We start from the raw sequence: 18505 nt of genomic DNA, 5'->3' as shown, positions 1-18505 counted from the left end.
TTTAAATCTAAATTTAATATTCATACAATTTTCACGATTAGATATTATTTTTTTTAATGCATATTCAAATAGGAATGCAAATCCCGCTCAACTAAACGTCAATGATAAAGTTACTTAACTCTATATTAAATAACCGTTTTGCAGTGATATAATATAAAACTCAAAATAAAAACACCAAGTACAATTTTTTACAGAAATATTCATTGTTTATAAAAGTAATTTTGAAAGCATATGGGTCTCATAAGTCATGGCTTGCAGACAAGAAGCTGATATTTGAAATACAAACCATTTCCCTATAAAGATCTAGATTGTGAGAAAAAAAATACATTAAAATTGTTGTTCACATAAATAGGGTTAATCTTGAAGTTGAGGTTTCCCATTCCCATTTAAATACTCGTACACTCAGTGTACACTAATTACATTAAAGGTACAGGATGTAGGTTACCCATTCATTCTTAAATACTCTTGCACTCAGTGTACACTAATTAGATTAAAGGTACAGGATGTAGGTTACTCATTCATTCTTAAATACTCGTGCACTCAGTGTACACTAATTAGATTAAAGGTACAGGATGTAGGTTACTCATTCATTCTTAAATACTCGTGCACTCATTGTACACTAATTAGATTAAAGGTACAGGATGTAGGTTACTCATTCATTCTTAAATACTCGTGCACTCAGTGTACACTAATTAGATTAAACGTACAGGATGTAGGTTACTCATTCATTCTTAAATACTCGTGCACTCAGTGTACACTTATTAGATTAAAGGTACAGGATGTAGGTTACTCATTCATTCTTAAATACTCGTGCACTCAGTGTACACTAATACATTACCAGACAGGCTCTGTCCTACAAGGGGATCCTTTACTGTAATTAGTGTACACCGAGTGCACACGTGCAGAAACAAATGTAAGCAGTCACCAGAAGTTTAGGTCAGAGCTTAATCGCCACAATAACTTAATGTTTCACATATAACAACATTTAAAGAAGGGTGTAGGTCTTTACAATAAAGTATAAGCTACAAATGTAGTAAACAAATTGGGGATGAAGATGAGGACGATATTATGATGATTTTTTTTTTTGGGGAAGTAAAATAATTAAATTTCTTGCATTTCATTTTAATTTGCAATTTTTTCTAATTTTGAAATCTTAAAGACTAGTGCATAATTTGTGAATATTAATTTACAAAGTTTTTTGTTAAAAACTGATCTACTAAATACGACATTATTCCCTATCATAGTCACGTGGTGATACGAGCTCCTTTATTTCCCCGATGAGTAGACCACTTTCTTGGTACTGACGTTAGTGATGTACTCCATGGCTGGCGGCACACTGAGGAACGACTCCACGGAACGTCTATTCCTGTCCTCCTTACTTATAGACACACGTGACATGTTCTGGAGTTGTCGTTCCTTGTAGAACGGTTTAGGATAAGAACTACAGTTCGGAGAGACCTGTCCTATGACGCTGAGATTCAGGTTCATTTAGCAGTGATGTCTATATACATCTTATCCATATCTTTCTCCGATGTTTCAGACCGGGAGTCCATGAGTTATTTCCCTTTGACAATGGGTGCTAACGTCTTGGGAACGGGGGTAGGAAAGAGATACAACTTCCTCGCATTGCTTGCTGGAAAAACGCTAAGGCTCTATATTTCTGTTTTATTAGTTTTAGGGCTGTTCCCCAGCAGCCACTGTTTTGAATTGGTGACCACAATTAATTGTTCTTAGCTGTTCTAAATGCTCTTCTGGTTAAAATATAAATTAATCATTCATTTAGGTAACGCTCAAAGGGGTACAGTATAAATCTAGAAAAAATTACAACCTTTGCTGTTCATAATGGTGTTATCAATACGTTATGTATGGTGGCATATCTCTGCCCCTTGTGTGCAAGTTATTTTTCTATCAAATATGATGACATGCAAGATGAATATGTTGACATGCAAGATAAATATGTTGACATGCAAGATAATTATATCAACATGCAACATAACTATGTTGTCATGCAAGAACATTGCAATAATATAAGAACTATACAAAATCTCAAAAAAATCTCAAATATCGCCCACCTGTGACATCCAAGATGCTAGATGCTACCTTTTTATGTCGACATGCAACTTATTTATGTTAACATGCAAGATAAATATGCTGACATGCAACTCATTTATGTCGACATGCAACTTATTTATGTCGACATGCAACTTATTTGTGTTGACATGCGAGATAAATATGTTGACATGCAACTTATAAATTGTATGTCAACTTAACTAAGTTGCATGTCGACATAAATATGTTGCATGTCGACATTAATATGTTGCATGTCAACATATTCATCTTGCATGTTAACATAACTAAGCTGCATGTCGACATAAAAAAGTGGCATGCTAACATGAATAAGTTGCATGTTGACATCAATAGGTAGCGTATCTTGCATCTTGAATGTCACATGTTGGCGATATTTGAGATTTTTTATTAGTCTTATTTGATCGCAGTTTTCTTGCATGTTAACATAGTTATGTTGCATGTTGACATAACTATCTTGCATTTCAACATCTTTATCTTGCATGTCGACATAGTCAATAGAAAAATAACTTGCACACAAGGGGCAGAGATATGCCACCACAGTTATGAATGCAGCATCGGTAATAAATACTATCAATTGAGGTTGATATCATTGCCAATATCGTCATCGAATAATATGTAAGGATGCATAATGATTTCGAGTTGATATCAATTTTTGTCTTTCGATTCAATCGAGATTCAACTTATATGGACTAATATTGATTTCGTTATTGTCTTGTACATGTAATATAACCGTCATGACATTACCAGTTTTAGGGATATGGTCCGTCCGTTTTACCGAAAGGCTAAACCTTGCACCCGACTTTAGTTTATTCATTCACCTCTCGTCAGCAACATTCGTCGTTACTTTTGTCGTGCATGTAATTATAAAATCCATTTTTTAATATTTTTGTTGATAATAGCAATGTTTAATGTGGTGAGTAAATTTAAGCTTTATTCTAGTAATCACATACAGTTAACATAATATAGACGAGGACGATAATTTCAAAAATTTCGAATTAAGTTTTAGTTAAAGTAATTTTCACTTTCGTTCCTGGGCGTTTGGTTCGACCACGTGATTGTGAGCCAGGTACACGCTGATATTGTAGGCATCAAACACTGGCCCGGGACTGTTATTGGTGAAGGCACTGATCTTACACCTGTAACATAAGCGAAGTCATGTAATTGTCAAGGAAATGCAACAACTTGGCATGTTTTACAGCTCATACACTCCTTATTGTTATTGTGATTGATCTACAGTGTCATTTGTTACACATTCACTTAAGGAGGCCGACTTTAGTTTGCATTGCGCATGTTTTTGCGCAATCTAATATAATACAGTTGATTTATACTTCTTATGAATTTTTTTCGATATCATTTATAAAATTGAACACAATAAACAAAATACAGATAAGAATATTTAGATTTTTAAAGGAAATTTTATATTTAACACGATTTTTACTTTGTGTGGTAGGGGAACATTACCACTGCGCTTTTATGACGTTATGATAAAATGAAGCTTTGTAGGAGTACGTTAAAAGAAATAACATAAAAGAAAAAGTAAAAATTGTACGCTGTTGAAATTTTATATACAGAATGATGCTATTTTCGAGGACATTTTCCTTATTTTTGGAATGAATCCATTACACCAATCATCATTCGTGATGATCCAAATATATGGCAAAATTTGGTGCATTTTAACATTTTGAGATGGCCCCCACTAAAAACCAGACGGTAGAATTTTGTGTTTTTTACATATAAGGTAGGAAATGATATTACTAATCATATATAACAATTTCAGAAAAAAAGCTATTGTAGTATTTTTTAAAACTGCTTTGATGTGCGGAAAATGACAAGTTTACTATATATTCCTATAGTAAATGTACCTCTATTTTGAGATGGTTCCTTAAAAGAACCAGACGGACGATTTTCATGAACCTTCGCATATAAACTAGAGTTGGTTTAAATTACATATGGTTAAAAAATAAAGAGTTATGCTATTGTAGTTTTTTCGCAAAATAACCCAAATCGGCCTCCTTAAGCAATGTACCGACAGAATCAGTATCATAAAAAAACATTTTTAAAACATTTTACTCGAACTTATTTTTCTGTGTGGATCTTTTTCATTCTATGATAAAGAATTTAAACATAATTATCTATCAACAAGTTATTTCCACTCTTTTTATAGACTACACTGGACTTAATTTGCTCTCGAAACAAGCTAAAACATAATTAAAAACCCAATATCTCCGTTACTCATGCTTGTCAATAATGCTGGTTTTGATGATAAGTATGTTAGATGTCCAACAAAATATAGATGTCATTTTGAACTTTTAAACAAGGCTTACTTCTCTTTGATAAGTAAACTTGGCTATCATCTTTCTTTCGCTGATACTCATAAAGGAAGTGTTTTCTTACTTTTTCCACTATATTTGATGTTTTCAAGGGGCTGTCAAAAGCAATATTTAGTTGTGTACTTAATTACGAATGCTTATTTTCTATGAATAATATCAAAGGCAGTTGAGCGTTAAGAAGTACGTCAACGAGAGAGAGAGAGAGAGAGAGAGAGAGAGAGAGAGAGAGAGAGAGAGAGAGAGAGAGAGAGAGAGAGAGAGAGAGAGAGAGAGAGAGAGAGAGAGAGAGAGAGAGAGGAGAGAGAGAGAGAGAGAGAGAGAGAGATTCTCTTACATATCTACTGGAAGAAGTAATCTTAATTGTCTTAAAGTTTTGAAAACGCATATTGTTCTGGTACACTTTTGTTAGAAATGAGTCTCCATATCTTCTGAGAGTTATTTAGTTATTTTGCAGGGCACGCGTCGCGCTCCGTCGCTCGTCGATCTGTCGATTATGTTGTGATTTGCGTTCACCACACTTTTTTACCTTAAAATCCAACATAATATATGTGTTTGCAATACGTGGTTTTCTGATTGGACATGGTTGACCTTATCTGAATGACAAAATAGTAAAAAAGTGTGACGATTGATGTTCATGATGATAGATGCTGATACAGAAAAACGTCTCCGGATTCATACATAAAAAGGAGCAGAAATGTACGAGGTGATAAGAGATAAATATTTAACCACTTTAGATGAACTATGGAAGCGTGTGGACATTGGCATTAAAGCAATACAAGCTGCCAAAATTATTATTTTGGTGTCCCTTAATTTCAATCGAGAATTTGGTAAAATATGTTTCTTATACATTATCTTATCAACTAAACTTAAGTTATGATGTATTTTTTGCATTAAAATTAAAAATTGTTAGACAATATGAAATTAAGTCTTCCCGTACTTTATTTCTCCGACATAATTTCCGTATGCAATGACCTTTGAGTTGAACTCATTCGGCAAATCAAATGCGCAAGCGCAATATTTCCGGTAAACAGAAAAGATGTCGGACACGACAGGTTTGAAGCGAGGGAGAAAGCCGACTTTGACTGATTCGGGAAGAAAAAGACGACGGACCGAAATAAATGCAAAAAATAATAAGAACAGAATTTACATCGGTAACCAGTACGATCGCTGGATGAAAGTAAAGTGTGCGCTTCGTCTTCAATCTAACGCTGAAGTGGCAAAGATACTGCTTGATAAGTAAGTTTGATCGTTGTCTTTACACTGATATTTTGTTATTATTTCTATCTTAATCGTATTTCGTGGTACACAGCAAGTAAATGAATATTTCAAGTCCAGACGTTAACAATAAACCAAGTAGAATTCCTCGTTGTGCATTTTTGGGTGCAGTTCAAATGGTAAACGGAATATTGTCATTTCATACTTTGTTATAAGGATTAAGCTATCGATCAGCACATGTAACATTGTTTTTAAAACATGAAGAAACGAATTTCAAAATAAACTTATAGATATGAAAATTAATGTGTTCTTATAATTTTATTTACTATACACGAAGGCCTAGCCTATACGTATGAAGACATACACCATTATTGACAAACATGTAATTTGAAACGAACTTATTTGTTGTTTAAATTACTATATTACATAGAACTAATAGCATAAATCAGAATATGTTACGAGAAATTATCATGATAGTATGATTAAAAAAAGTTAAAACAGGCAGTGTTGACTTTTCAGTTTATGAAGAAAAAATATAAATGTCAAATTTTGCCGTTCATTTTTACAAAGGTTTGAACAACCAACCAGCCCTGCACCTACTCATGAAATTTCTGGGAAGACTTCCAACAACTTGATAACATCAACCCCTGGGCCAATGAAATCTACAATAATGATTAAGCCTCTCCATTTATCTGGTGTGTCTGAAATATCGTCATCAGAAAGCGAACTTGGAAGAAACTCTGTGTAAGTCCTAACATATGTCATACTCAAATTAGGTAGGAGGGAGATGACAGTATACTTATATAACATAGGCGTCAGAACGGTTGAAGCCCCCCCCCCCTTTTCTTTGCAAAGTAAGACCTAACCATCAGGCACATACATGTAGCATGTAGCATTATGGAGGGACCAGTCCCCCCCCCCTTTAATGCAACAAACATTTATGATTTTGTGACATACTAGAAGCCATTTTATTTGTTTTGCTTGTCAGTATTTCTAATGATTAGTCTAGCCCCCTCAGCTTCTGACGCCTCTGTATAATCTGTACAGATATGGTGTGAATTACCATTCATGAAAAAATTAATGCATTATTTGAACTTTTAAAATGAAAATTTAAAAAATGGCATCCTTATTCAGTACTTCGGTTTTATGGATCAAAGCACTTGTACAAATTCTAATTACTTGTGATCATATTAGAATCATGTTAATTAAATTTTCCAGGGATGAGACCCATATGTCTGGGATAGAGGAAATATGTAAAAAAAGGAGAGTCTTTGGTGGAAAATACACAAAGCAGCTTTATAAATCCATTTGAGTAAGCATGAAAATAAACTATGATTAGTTTCAAATCCCTGGTTAAAATGATTGTTTTACCTTTTCTTTGATTTCAAACGTACCCGTACATCTTTGTGAATGAAATCGGAAAAGGTGTTATATAAATAAAAAAATTATATGCTGGATAAAATTAAGGCATGTTGATTGTTTTGGTAGTTCCTAAATAACTTACTGCATTATTTATGTTTTAATGAGAGACAAAGATGATAGGTCTTAGTTTATTTAATCAGACTTCTTTCAAAACGCTAATCATCGTTTTTTTGTATTTTGTACAGCCTTACCATTGCTGAGGGTAATCATGAATCAGAAGATGATGATAATTATTCTGATGCAGACTACGAGCCAAGTTTTGATTTGACTTTTAGGTAACTTAGATATAATGGTAGTTGGTGGGGGGGGGGGGGGGGGGTTTACCATTGACTTCACATAATGAATTTTTTAAATTAGTTTTCATCTAAAATTCGCTTTAGCAAAAGAAATGTTGACAAATTGGTGTTGGGACAGCCTATAGTCAGGGACAGCTAGACTATATACCGTTACATTAAATAATGCAGACAGAATATTGTACTACCATACAGGGTTGTCTCTAAGACCCGGGAGGCGGAGAATTCCCCTACCTATAATGTCTTAATTACCCGGCTATTTTTGCATTTCAAACACAATGTAGCTATAAGCAAAACACTTAGACCTCCTTCTACTTTTTCATTTCCTCCTTCTACTTTAATTTTTAGAGACAACCCTGACCATATCATTGTCAGTTATATTTATGTGTGTTTTTTTTCTGAAATTATTGTAGACAAGATCATGGTATTCAGTCAGAGTCAGAAGATGAAGAAATTGAAGAGGAACAAGACCATTTCCATGAACAGGATGATGATGCATGCATTGATAGAATAACATGCGAGACCGAAGTCAATACTTTCTTGGAAGACAGACCATTCATATCATATCAAAGTTAAATCTATAACTTGGCTAAAACTCACATACCCCCTTTTTGCACTGTAAAGGGATGTTCAATGCCAGTGGCAATTAGAACAGAAGTGATTTCCTCAGCTTTATATTTAAAATGGGTAAGACAATCATATATACCACACAATGATAATTTTATGCTCCTGTTAGAAAAAAAGAGGTTAAAATCTTTATTAGAAAAACATATTCATCTAACACATGCACTAGTTCACATAATTTAACTTTTTCAGGTTTGACTAAGTGATCATCTTACAAGAGTTCCAAGATAAAGAAATAGTAATATTAGGTGAGTATCAATCTAATTAGAATAATACTTTTAATTCCGCTCCTCTTAGATACACCGAACCAGAAATTTACTAGGCGATGTGCTGATTGGTCAACATCTGAGGTTACTCTTAGATGACCCCATACAGAATGTTGTTAGATCTTGTATAGCGTATTGTAGAGGAGCGAAATTACAATTCTAGTTTTAATTAGATTGGGGTGAGTTTAATAATTAAAATTTTAGTTACCAAAATGTTACCTGTTTGATCTTAATTGGTAATCATTTTAACTGATCAAAGTTTTAAAATGATAAGAAACTTGATTGTTGTGTGTAACGATGACTTCAAGATAGAGAATGATTTTATATAGGAGTAATGCTAAATGAAACATAAAATAAGAATAAAATATTGTATTAATTTTTGTACTTTTCATTTATCAGTTATGTGATCAATACCCTTTTGTGAAAAGTTGTTAAATATAAACATGTCATACATTGAGTTAATGTATGTACTTCTGAAATAGAGTAAATTATAAATTGGAAAAAAAAAATGGAATGAAGCATATCTGGATATTACATTCGCTGTTGCTGTATTAAGTGAAAGGACCAAATTGACAATAATTTATTTACTTCTGAAGGTGACGGTAGAATGGACAGCCCTGGCCATTGTGCGCAGTTCTGCTCATACACATTTATGGAGTATGAAACAAAGAAAATATTGTCAATAGTTACCATGGATAAGAGGATGACAGATGAGAAGAGCACTGTTCTTGAGAAAGCCTGCTTTTTGAAAGGATTAAGAGAATTGCTTGCCAAAAATCTGAAAGTGGTGGAGGTTGTTACTGATGCTCACCCACAAATCGAATCACTGATGAGTTAGTATTTTCTGAATATTAATGTTGGTTTCAAGTATAGATGAGAAAAAGAAAAAAGTTTTGATTTTTGCCTATAAAGAGTAAGATTTGACTTTAAGTGGATTTATCAGAATGTTGCTAGAGCTGATCATTTGGTTTTCTTACAGAAATTATTTAAAAATGTATTGAAAAGTAGTGTCTGAATTTCATTTTAGAAAAAAATTTCAGTAACATAAAGCATTCCTTCGCATGGGGCGAAAAACCTTGGGAAAAAGATTGTGAAGGTATTGTTGGTTCAGATTCAAATTCTTTATGGACACTGAGAAATGTTTGCAATTTTCAAACTCTCAGATGTTCCCAGTAAGATATGTTAAAATTTGCCTAAACCATTATGGACTAAGGCATCACTTCAATCAACAATGATTTTTATAATAATTGTACTGTACATGTAAGTGAATAAAGGCATGCTTTTCAAAACATATTCCTTAAATCGTTTAACAAGAAGCCACACAATCAAAAATAGAAATGGCTAGCAAAAAGACTTTCCTCTATGGTGAATGGTTAGAAATGCATTCTTTGACTTTTGGAATGAACTTTAGCAAATCCATATTCTGAAAATTATTTTGAAATTACAGGTTACCCAAGAACAGAAAACAAACAGACCTCTACTCGAATGGTCCCGTGATGTAGTTAATCATTTTTGGCATTGTGCTGATATATCTAAAACTACGGAAGAGTTTGTGGTAAGTTTTTGGTTTTAAAAAATTACCATTTTTCTGCAAGTCGAGGTGTAAGATCTATGCAACTTTGAGAATATTTGCCTTAGGTTTTTGTAAAACAAATGGATTAAAGAAAGTTTAAACTGTTTTGTGCAGAACCTCAATATCAGATATGGAATTGGATCCAAAGACAAATTATCAACTAAATGTACAAAAGTCCGTTCGTTTTCATCAAAACTTTCCTTATTATTGTACATACTATAAGTAGATGTTGATTAATGGAAAATGGTCATAGCAACCTTTTCCTGCAATTAATGCGGAGTTTTAGTTATACTTAATTTCTGGTTTAAAATTCATCATGTCATTTTTTTAGGGAATATGGTATGGGATCTTGCACCATACTGTTAATGAGCATCAGTGGATGATTTCTTATGGTGACAATGTACCAAATGAATGACAACATGGACCACTGTCATCTGAACGTGACAAGGGATGGCTCAAGGGTGCGACTCCTCCTCATGACGCATTGATAAAGATAGTGATGGACAAACGCTTATTTCGGAAAATACCCTACTATCTCCATTGCAGGTAGCCACCAATAAAGATTTACATAAAAATTTACAAATTTTGACAATGCATGAATGGAATGTGCAATATGTTATGAAATTTAGAAAATAGTACTATAGCTTAGCAAATTTTCAGATATACATGTACTTGTGCATGTTATTCACAAGCATTTCAAGCACTCACTAATAAGTCTAAATCTAACAATAATTGAATATTAAATGCCAGTTCATTATGTTTTATTCATTATTGTATCATTTGAAAAGTGAATAAAATAAGAATGAGCTTTGATCTTATATAACACAAAAACAATAGTGCAAATGAGAGAGCATGTAAATTCATTTGTTGATTTTGTTCCGAAGTCAAGGTCACATCATTTGTCTAGCCTTTTTATCAATTGACCCTTGATGCTAGGTCATATTTGGTACCTAGTAATGAAAAGGTGTTTCATGACTCTCACCTGTTCATTTGTCTAAGGTCAATTTTATTTCATCTTCACAAATTTAAATTTCTCAAACTGCTTACGTATCTTTTTGAAAGGCATATCACAGGATTATGTTGCTAGTAATTTATTGTTTTTCTTTTTACCAGTATTTCTGTTTCGTATAATGTGTTTTTGATTGTTATTTCTATCTCTCTGCACACTTCAGGTGAACAGCCGAATTGGAGAACTTCCATAACGTCATATTGAAATATGCCTCTAAGCGCCACTCTTATGGTCCACTAACATACAATGCCAGAAATGAGTTAGCAGCAATTGACCATAATGCACACTGCGAAAGGGAAGTTGTGGTGAATAAAGATGGGAGTAAACGGTGAGAGTGAAGTCCATGCATTCTGTTAAACACATTAAAAATTATGGATTTTAAATATACATGGAAATTATTGAATTTCCTGCTGGTGAAATTTCAGTTTAATTAATAGAGTCTTATATTAAATTTTAGACTTCAAAATTACTACAGCAAAAAGGGAGGAAGATGGACTGTGAATGAGGTTAAGGCACAAAAAAGTATCCTTATATTTCGGATTTACTGAGACAAATTCTAATGAAAAGGCTTTCTGATGATATTGGCATGAACAGGAATGTGATCTTAGAAGCATCTGATCATAGGAGACTATCAGCAACCATTGCTCCTATACCTCCTCCTCCAACGCAAGATCTGATGGCTGAGAAGATCTCTAGATTTAACATGGAAGACCCGGACAAGACAATAGACTATGATTGGCAATGTGGTTAATTAATAAAGGACAACTAACCTATTTTAACATTTATTTCTTATTTAACCAAATCGTCCTTGAACAAATCCCGCATATTGTCCTGAGGGGTTTGGGTATCTGTCTCGGATTGCCCAAATGCAGCAGCTTGGTATCACTTGTCTGTTTCTAACACCAAGGTACCCATGTATCCACAGAATATATTGTCGATATGCTGTATGTATGTGGCACCTGTTGTAATCAAGGTCCTGAGGTTGGGCCAACATGTCATTCCTATACCTCATTGCCACCTCCAAAACCAAGGGGTCCAACACAACGTTTTGAAAATCCTAATTTAAAAAGAAATTGATTAGCTTTCTCTTGTTACAGTTGCAGAAAAAATTAGGAAATAGTCATCCTAATATCTAGATATTATCTAGATATTAGGATGACTATTATCTAGATATTAGGATGACTATTTCCTAACATGTATGTAATAAATTGATGAGAATTAAAGAAGAGACAACTACCTGCAAACTTAAGTGCAAGTTTCGAAGTACATAGACTGAAACTTACAAGTAATCTTGAGTGACAATTCCGTGGAATCTGGTTACAACACCTTTTTTCAACTTCACTTGGCATTTCCCTACAGTGAGTACAGCGACACCAAGATGGTATGTCCTGTGGGGAAGGCGGAATTGGACTTGATGGAGGATTAACCGGATTAGATGGATGGTTTGTTGCCTCTAAAACTCGGAAAATAAAACTAGGCTGTTGGTAGTAGGCATTTAAAATGGCAATCCTCATACTATGCAAAGATAAGCCTTCTATCCTTTCCTAAAAAACAAAGTGTTACAATGCAAAATATGTAAACTCAAAGGTAAACAGGACATAGAATAAAAATGTTCTGCTCTTTGCTATAAATTTTAGACGAAACCAAATATTAGATGATTTACAAAGACTAATTTTTATACAAGGGGGATATTAGCCAATATTGGGATTTTAGAACATAAAATATCAGTAAAAGTATATATTCAGAGGAGTACCTGGTAATTGAATTTGATTCTTAATTTCAAAACTTAGGTGTATGAATTAACCTGCATCTGTCGATCTCCTTCGGCTAGAGCAACTTCTGCTCTGACCGGTTGACTAAAGTCTTGTACTGGTCTTTTACCTCGACCTCTGCCACCTCTAGCCCTTCCTGAGCTTCCTCTTGCCCTTCCTCTCCCCCGTCTCCTATTGCTAACCCTACCGCGAATCGGTCTCTCGTCATCTGTTGTAATATTGCTGCTACTATCTGAAATCTAATAATTACTAACTGGTTTTTACTCTATTTTTTTTTTCATTAATATAATTACAATGGATTCAATTTTCACAATTTACGTACTTCATGTACACATAGGGCTAATTTTCAAAAATTACAATGCAAAAAGTGTCAGGCTTTTCTTTTCTCCGAATATAGATCTATGTGTATTTTTTAACAGCTTGATTGCTCAGAACCCTACTGCAGTGGCGTTATATGCCTTTGAATTTTCAACACGTAAAATACGTACGTTATACAATTGTCTATTAAAAAAAACAGAGTTGTTTTACATTTTATTTCAAGTTTAATTTCTATCGCATATAAAAAAAAAATACCGGTAAATATTAGGCCTAATATGTACAAATATTTTCTGATATACTATTACACGTTTTTTACAAATGGCAATTCGGGTTCACATGTTTTTTCCCCTAATGGAGCCCCACACTGAAATCGCCATAGGCTAATTTTCTATAATATTTCAAAGCAGTAGACGTATGAAAGCAGTCCTGATTAATGTTTCGAGCGATCCCTAAACTTTAATAACGTAACAATACATATAACATCGTAAAAATGCCAAAAAAATTAGTAAATATAATTTTGTCTCACCTCGCCGTCCATCTTTAGTCACCCGGATACACCCCGATCAGCATCAGAATCATACGTAAACACATCGGTCATCTTCGGGATGGTCGCCGAGGATTAATTAGCTGCCATTGTAATGCGTGAACGGAATGTCGGGGAACATATTTTTGATCAAATATAGGTGTGTTAGCGATATATTAAGAGTAGATATTCGATGCAGTGTTTTTAAAAATCATATCAACATTCATTTCAGCACTTTTAATGCGGTTGTAAAAAATTGCAATTCTGGCAGCTTATATTGCTTTAAGACTGCCTTAAATATAAAAGAACAGTGTGATATTCCAATCATAAGAAATGAAATTTCAAGGCACTTCGATGGATTTTGCAAAGTCGTCGAAGAAATCAAAGATTTCTACACATGAACGAACACTGAAAAAACCAAGAAAGACTTGGATAAACTGTAAGCAACTTATTATAGTAATTGAGTCCTGTCCCATAGAATAGTAAATATACCAAGCATATTAAAAAGAATAAGCAAGCCTACACCCTAGTTTTCTGGACAATGACATGAAACACAAATGTTTTGGGGGTTTATTTATAATAAAAAAAACCAATATAACTTAGGAAAAGCTGATGAAGATGAATGCATTTTAGTAATAGGGAATAACAAAATAACAATATAGGACAGTTTCCGGGAGGAATCATTTGTGATCAAATGGAGGGTCTTGGAGGAAAATTATTTCGTATTATTAAGTCTCTTTATAAGAATGTAAGAGCATGTGTCAAGCACAAAGGTATATTTACAGAAACATTTAGAATCTCATCTGGAGTTCTACAAGGTGAAATATTGTCTCCATTATTATTCTTAATGTACCTTAATGATTTTGAAAGATATTTTATAAATAGTAACTGTACATTAATTGAATTACAAATGATTAATTTGTTTTTGATTATGTATGCTGATTATACTGTACTTTTGGCGGACTCGCCCGAGGGTCTACAAAATATGCTGAACACATTGCTCGAAAATACTGATGAATTAAACTTATCTGTTAATGTACAAAAACCCCAAAATTGTAATTTTTAGAAACGGAAAACGTGTTAAAGATGATGAAAAATGGGAATACAAAAGCAAATACATAGAAGTAGTGAATCAATTTAACTATCTTGGTATGTTGTTTAATTACATTGGTAAATTGGTATCCACACAAAAGCACTGTGCAGCACAGGGAAAGAAGCAATGTTCAGCATATCCAGTAAAATGAAAGATTTGAATTTCAATGTCGAAACTCAATCAAATGTTTTTGATACCTATGTAAAAAGTGTGCTAAGCTATGCTGCTGAAATTTGGGGATTCCATAAAGGCCAAGATGTAGAAAAAGTGCATACACATTTTTGTAAGAGGGTTTTGGGTGTCAGAAAAAATACTTGCAACAGCGCAGTATACCATGATTAGGTAGATTTCCACTAGAAATATTCAGGAAACAATTTTTTTTAAATACTGGTTAAAATTAAGACACAGCAAAAACTGTATTTTAAAATTAAAGCATGCTACAAAGACATGGTGAATAATAATAGATTTCAAATGTTATGAAAGAATTGTGCACCTTAGGCTTGACCAATTTATATCATAATACTATGAAAGAATCCGATATTTTAGATATGTATATGATAGAATGGGTGATGTCTTTAAACAAAAAGTTGTTAACGATATAAGCAATGCGTCAAAATGTATATTGTATAAACATGTTGTTGAATACTTGTGTTTGCAAGTGTATCCAAAGAAATCAGTGCATGTACAATATCGTAAATTAATTACACGATTACGGTTGTCTTCACATGACTTTAAGATTGAAACAGGGATGTATGATAATTCAACACGTGATTGTCGAAAATGTGACTTTTGTAACTTAAATGATATTGAAGATGAATTTCACTTTTTACTTATTTGTCCATCACTTCGTAGTTTAACAGAAATGTATATTAAAAATTACAAAAACCAAGTGTGTATAAAGTTATACAGTTATTATCTACCTCTAAAACTAAAGGACTGTGTAATTTAGGGAAATATTTATATTATGCCAACAAGCATCGAATTACATGTATTAATGTGAATAATCAAAATTGATTATGTACACTTTGTATATTGCTACCCTATTGTATTTGAAATGTATGTTTACATGTATAACCTATGAGATATTTGTCTTTCGGAATAAAGAACTTGAACCTGAACATTGAGGTCGAGGCGTGATGAATCTGATTTATGACTTGATTACCCCTCGACCGTAATCATGGGCGACAGAACCGGGGGGGGGGGGGGGGGGGGCTTAGCCTACTACATGTGGTTTTTTTGCAAATTTAAACATAACCATAAAGATGCCTTTGTTTTTGCTTGTCAATATTTCTTATAAGTCTAGCCCATTCTCCATTTCAATAAGTTCCGACACCATTAGTAATGATCACTTTATGATATTTCAAGACTCATTTTTAATAAACTACATGTAATATTCATACAATTTTCTTGATTAGATATTAAATTATTGATTTTGTATGCATGTTCAAATAGGAATGCAAATCCCACTCAACTAAACGTCGATGATAAAGTTATTTAACTCTACATTAAATAACCGTTTTGCAGTGATATAATATAAAACTCAAAATAAAATAACCAAGTACAATTTCTTACTAAAATATTCATTGTTTATAAAAGTAATTTTAATAGCCTATGAGCTTTAAAGTCATGGCTTGCAGACAAGAAACTGATATTTGAAATACAAACCATTTCCCTATAAAGATCTAGAGTGTGAGAGAAAAGATACATTAATTTTTTTGTTCACATAAACAGGGTTGATCTTGGAGTTGAGGTGTCCCATTCCCTCTTAAATACTCGTGCACTCAGTGTACACTAATTACATTAAAGGTTCCGGATGTAGGTTACTCATTCATTCTTAAATACTCGTGCACTCAGTGTACACTAATTACATTAAAGGTTCCGGATGTAGGTTACTCATTCATTCTTAAATACTCGTGCACTCAGTGTACACTAATTACATTAAAGGTACAGGATGTAGGTTTCTCATTCATTCTTAAATACTCGTGCACTTAGTGTACACTAGTTACATTAAAGGTTCCGGATGTAGGTTTCTCATTCATTCTTAAATACTCGTGCACTCAGTGTACACTAATTACATTAAAGGTTCCGGTGTAATGAAGAATAATGACCCCCGTAGAATAATGACCGGGGGTCATTTTTCTACGTAGAATAATGACTCCCCGGTCATTATTCTACGCAGAAAAATGACCCCCCGGTCATTATTCTACGAAGAAAAATGACCCCTTTGTCTGAAGAATAAGTGTCATTTTCATAAAAATGAGCACACTCCACATGAAGAAAAGTGACCCCTGTAGAATAATGACCCCCTTGTAGATTAAAGTTTTTCAGTATATTTTTTTATTATTTGTGAAATAGTCTTAACACTATTGTAATTTTTACTGCTGCAGTTTACAGAAAGAAACAGAAATTATAATTCATATTCAAATAAACTTAAAGTGAAAGAAGGGGTATATCTTAGAAAATAAAAATCCTTCCGTTATAACAAGATATTGACGTATTGCATCGGGGTATGGTTGTCATCTTAACAATTACATTTACATATATCTATGGTGTTCCGATAGGGCCATTTCGACGTAAGTTGCAAAGGCGATAGTGCGAAGGCGAAGGAGCAAAAGTGCGAAGATGAGACGACGAAGCGCGAAGATGTGATGCCTAAAGTGCGAAGGTGCGAAGGCAAAGGAGCGATACTACTATCGCTCCTTTCCAACTTTGCACTCTGGCCTTCGCATCTTCGCACTTTCGCCTTCGCCTTTTTTGGTTGCATTCAGCAAGTCTCGGTCGATTACATAGAATTTAATACAGGCACCGTACTCGCCAAGATTTTCCGATTAATCCATGCTATTATTGGTACGCATGCGCTAGGCCATCGCACTTACTATGAATGTTTAGAAATATCTTTTACATGGGAATATAAAAACAATTTTTATTTCTAAATCTTCTACTCAGAACACGACTGGCCAGAAAAGCTGTACTTGTGTGAAGTATCATCAGGTAGGGTAGATTCAAGTTTGGTCAAATTATGATCCCCGGGGGTAGGGTAGGGGCACAACGGGGACCGGTAAAATCTTTACAAAGGAATATATTGAGAAAAATCTTTCTCTTAAAAAGAAAAACATGTTCTAAGAAAAGGTGCAACATTAGTGAAAGCAACCTTAGATAGTGTAGATTCAAATTTGCCAAATCATATTTTTCAGGAGTAGAATGGAGCCACATGGGGTGGGGATCCAATTTTACTAAAGAAAACAGTTTAAATTCACCAAAATTCAAATGTTATAATATATGGTTTAACTTATATGCAAGCATTTTGACATATTTTTCATTGTTTAAAATTGTTTAGACTTTGGCTTCTGGACAATTCTTTGGCTGACACAAGTTTGATGTAGGTTTATATCCCATTTGATTTAGATGTTCTTGAGAACTGTAATGCTCAATATGTGAAATTGCTATACTGCGACAAAAGGGATAAATGATCAACAGAATATCCTGGAAAAAAATGAATTTTTGAATTTTTGAATTTTTGATATACATGATCTGTTAGACTACATTGTCCATATTTTTTTTGGTATGTTACTCCATTAAAGCTGATTTGATAATGTCTATCATTGCTCAGGTGAGCAATGTGGCTCATGGACCTCTTGCTTAAACATGTATTTCATTCCCGCAAATATGATTTTTTAAAGGCTCTGTCGTATTCAACGAGTAATGCGAAATTAACGAAATGGCTACTGGAACAGCCGAAATATGCTGACAAAAATAGTGCACAGCGTTTTAAATTCTAATAACACAATTTTATTTTTCTTTCTGTAATTTAATGAATTTACTCTTGGTAAACTAAGAAATTAATCAGTTGAATTCATTTAACTGTCAAAATATATTTACATTAATGAAATATTTATCAGCGTAAGTAAAATATTAGGTCGCTATCCGGTTTGAAGTTGCGAGAAGAGTTAGTTCTTGTTCTTCGAAATATACTGAAGGA

General features: G+C 33.5%; 2 protein-coding genes, 1 long non-coding RNA gene and 1 pseudogene across 3 annotated transcripts in view; 3 read left to right on the top strand and 1 right to left on the bottom strand.

Annotated features, from left to right (window-relative positions):
* Nucleotides 1-18505, top strand: part of LOC128179519 (uncharacterized) — a 271672-nt gene that overhangs the window by 187539 nt on the left and 65628 nt on the right. The gene's annotated exons all lie outside the window — the stretch shown is intronic.
* Nucleotides 5455-8027, top strand: LOC128179527 (uncharacterized; annotated as a pseudogene).
* Nucleotides 9292-11142, top strand: LOC128179534 (uncharacterized). Its single transcript, XR_008243095.1, has 4 exons — nucleotides 9292-9334; nucleotides 9686-9793; nucleotides 10143-10357; nucleotides 10984-11142. It is a non-coding gene; the product is annotated as an uncharacterized LOC128179534 (long non-coding RNA).
* LOC128179526 (uncharacterized) lies at nucleotides 11614-13448 on the bottom strand. Its single transcript, XM_052846968.1, has 4 exons — nucleotides 13437-13448; nucleotides 12625-12831; nucleotides 12104-12364; nucleotides 11614-11877 (listed from the first exon to the last, which is right to left on the bottom strand). The coding sequence occupies exons 1-4, from the start codon at nucleotides 13446-13448 to the stop codon at nucleotides 11614-11616; spliced, it is 744 nt and encodes a 247-aa protein (XP_052702928.1).

The sequence above is a fragment of the Crassostrea angulata genome, chromosome 4 (assembly GCF_025612915.1).
Source record: "Crassostrea angulata isolate pt1a10 chromosome 4, ASM2561291v2, whole genome shotgun sequence".
In the NCBI taxonomy this organism is placed as follows: Eukaryota; Metazoa; Mollusca; class Bivalvia; order Ostreida; family Ostreidae; genus Magallana; species Magallana angulata.
The sequence above is the reverse complement of the archived record's forward strand: the minus strand, read 5'-3'. Positions and strand labels throughout refer to the sequence as shown.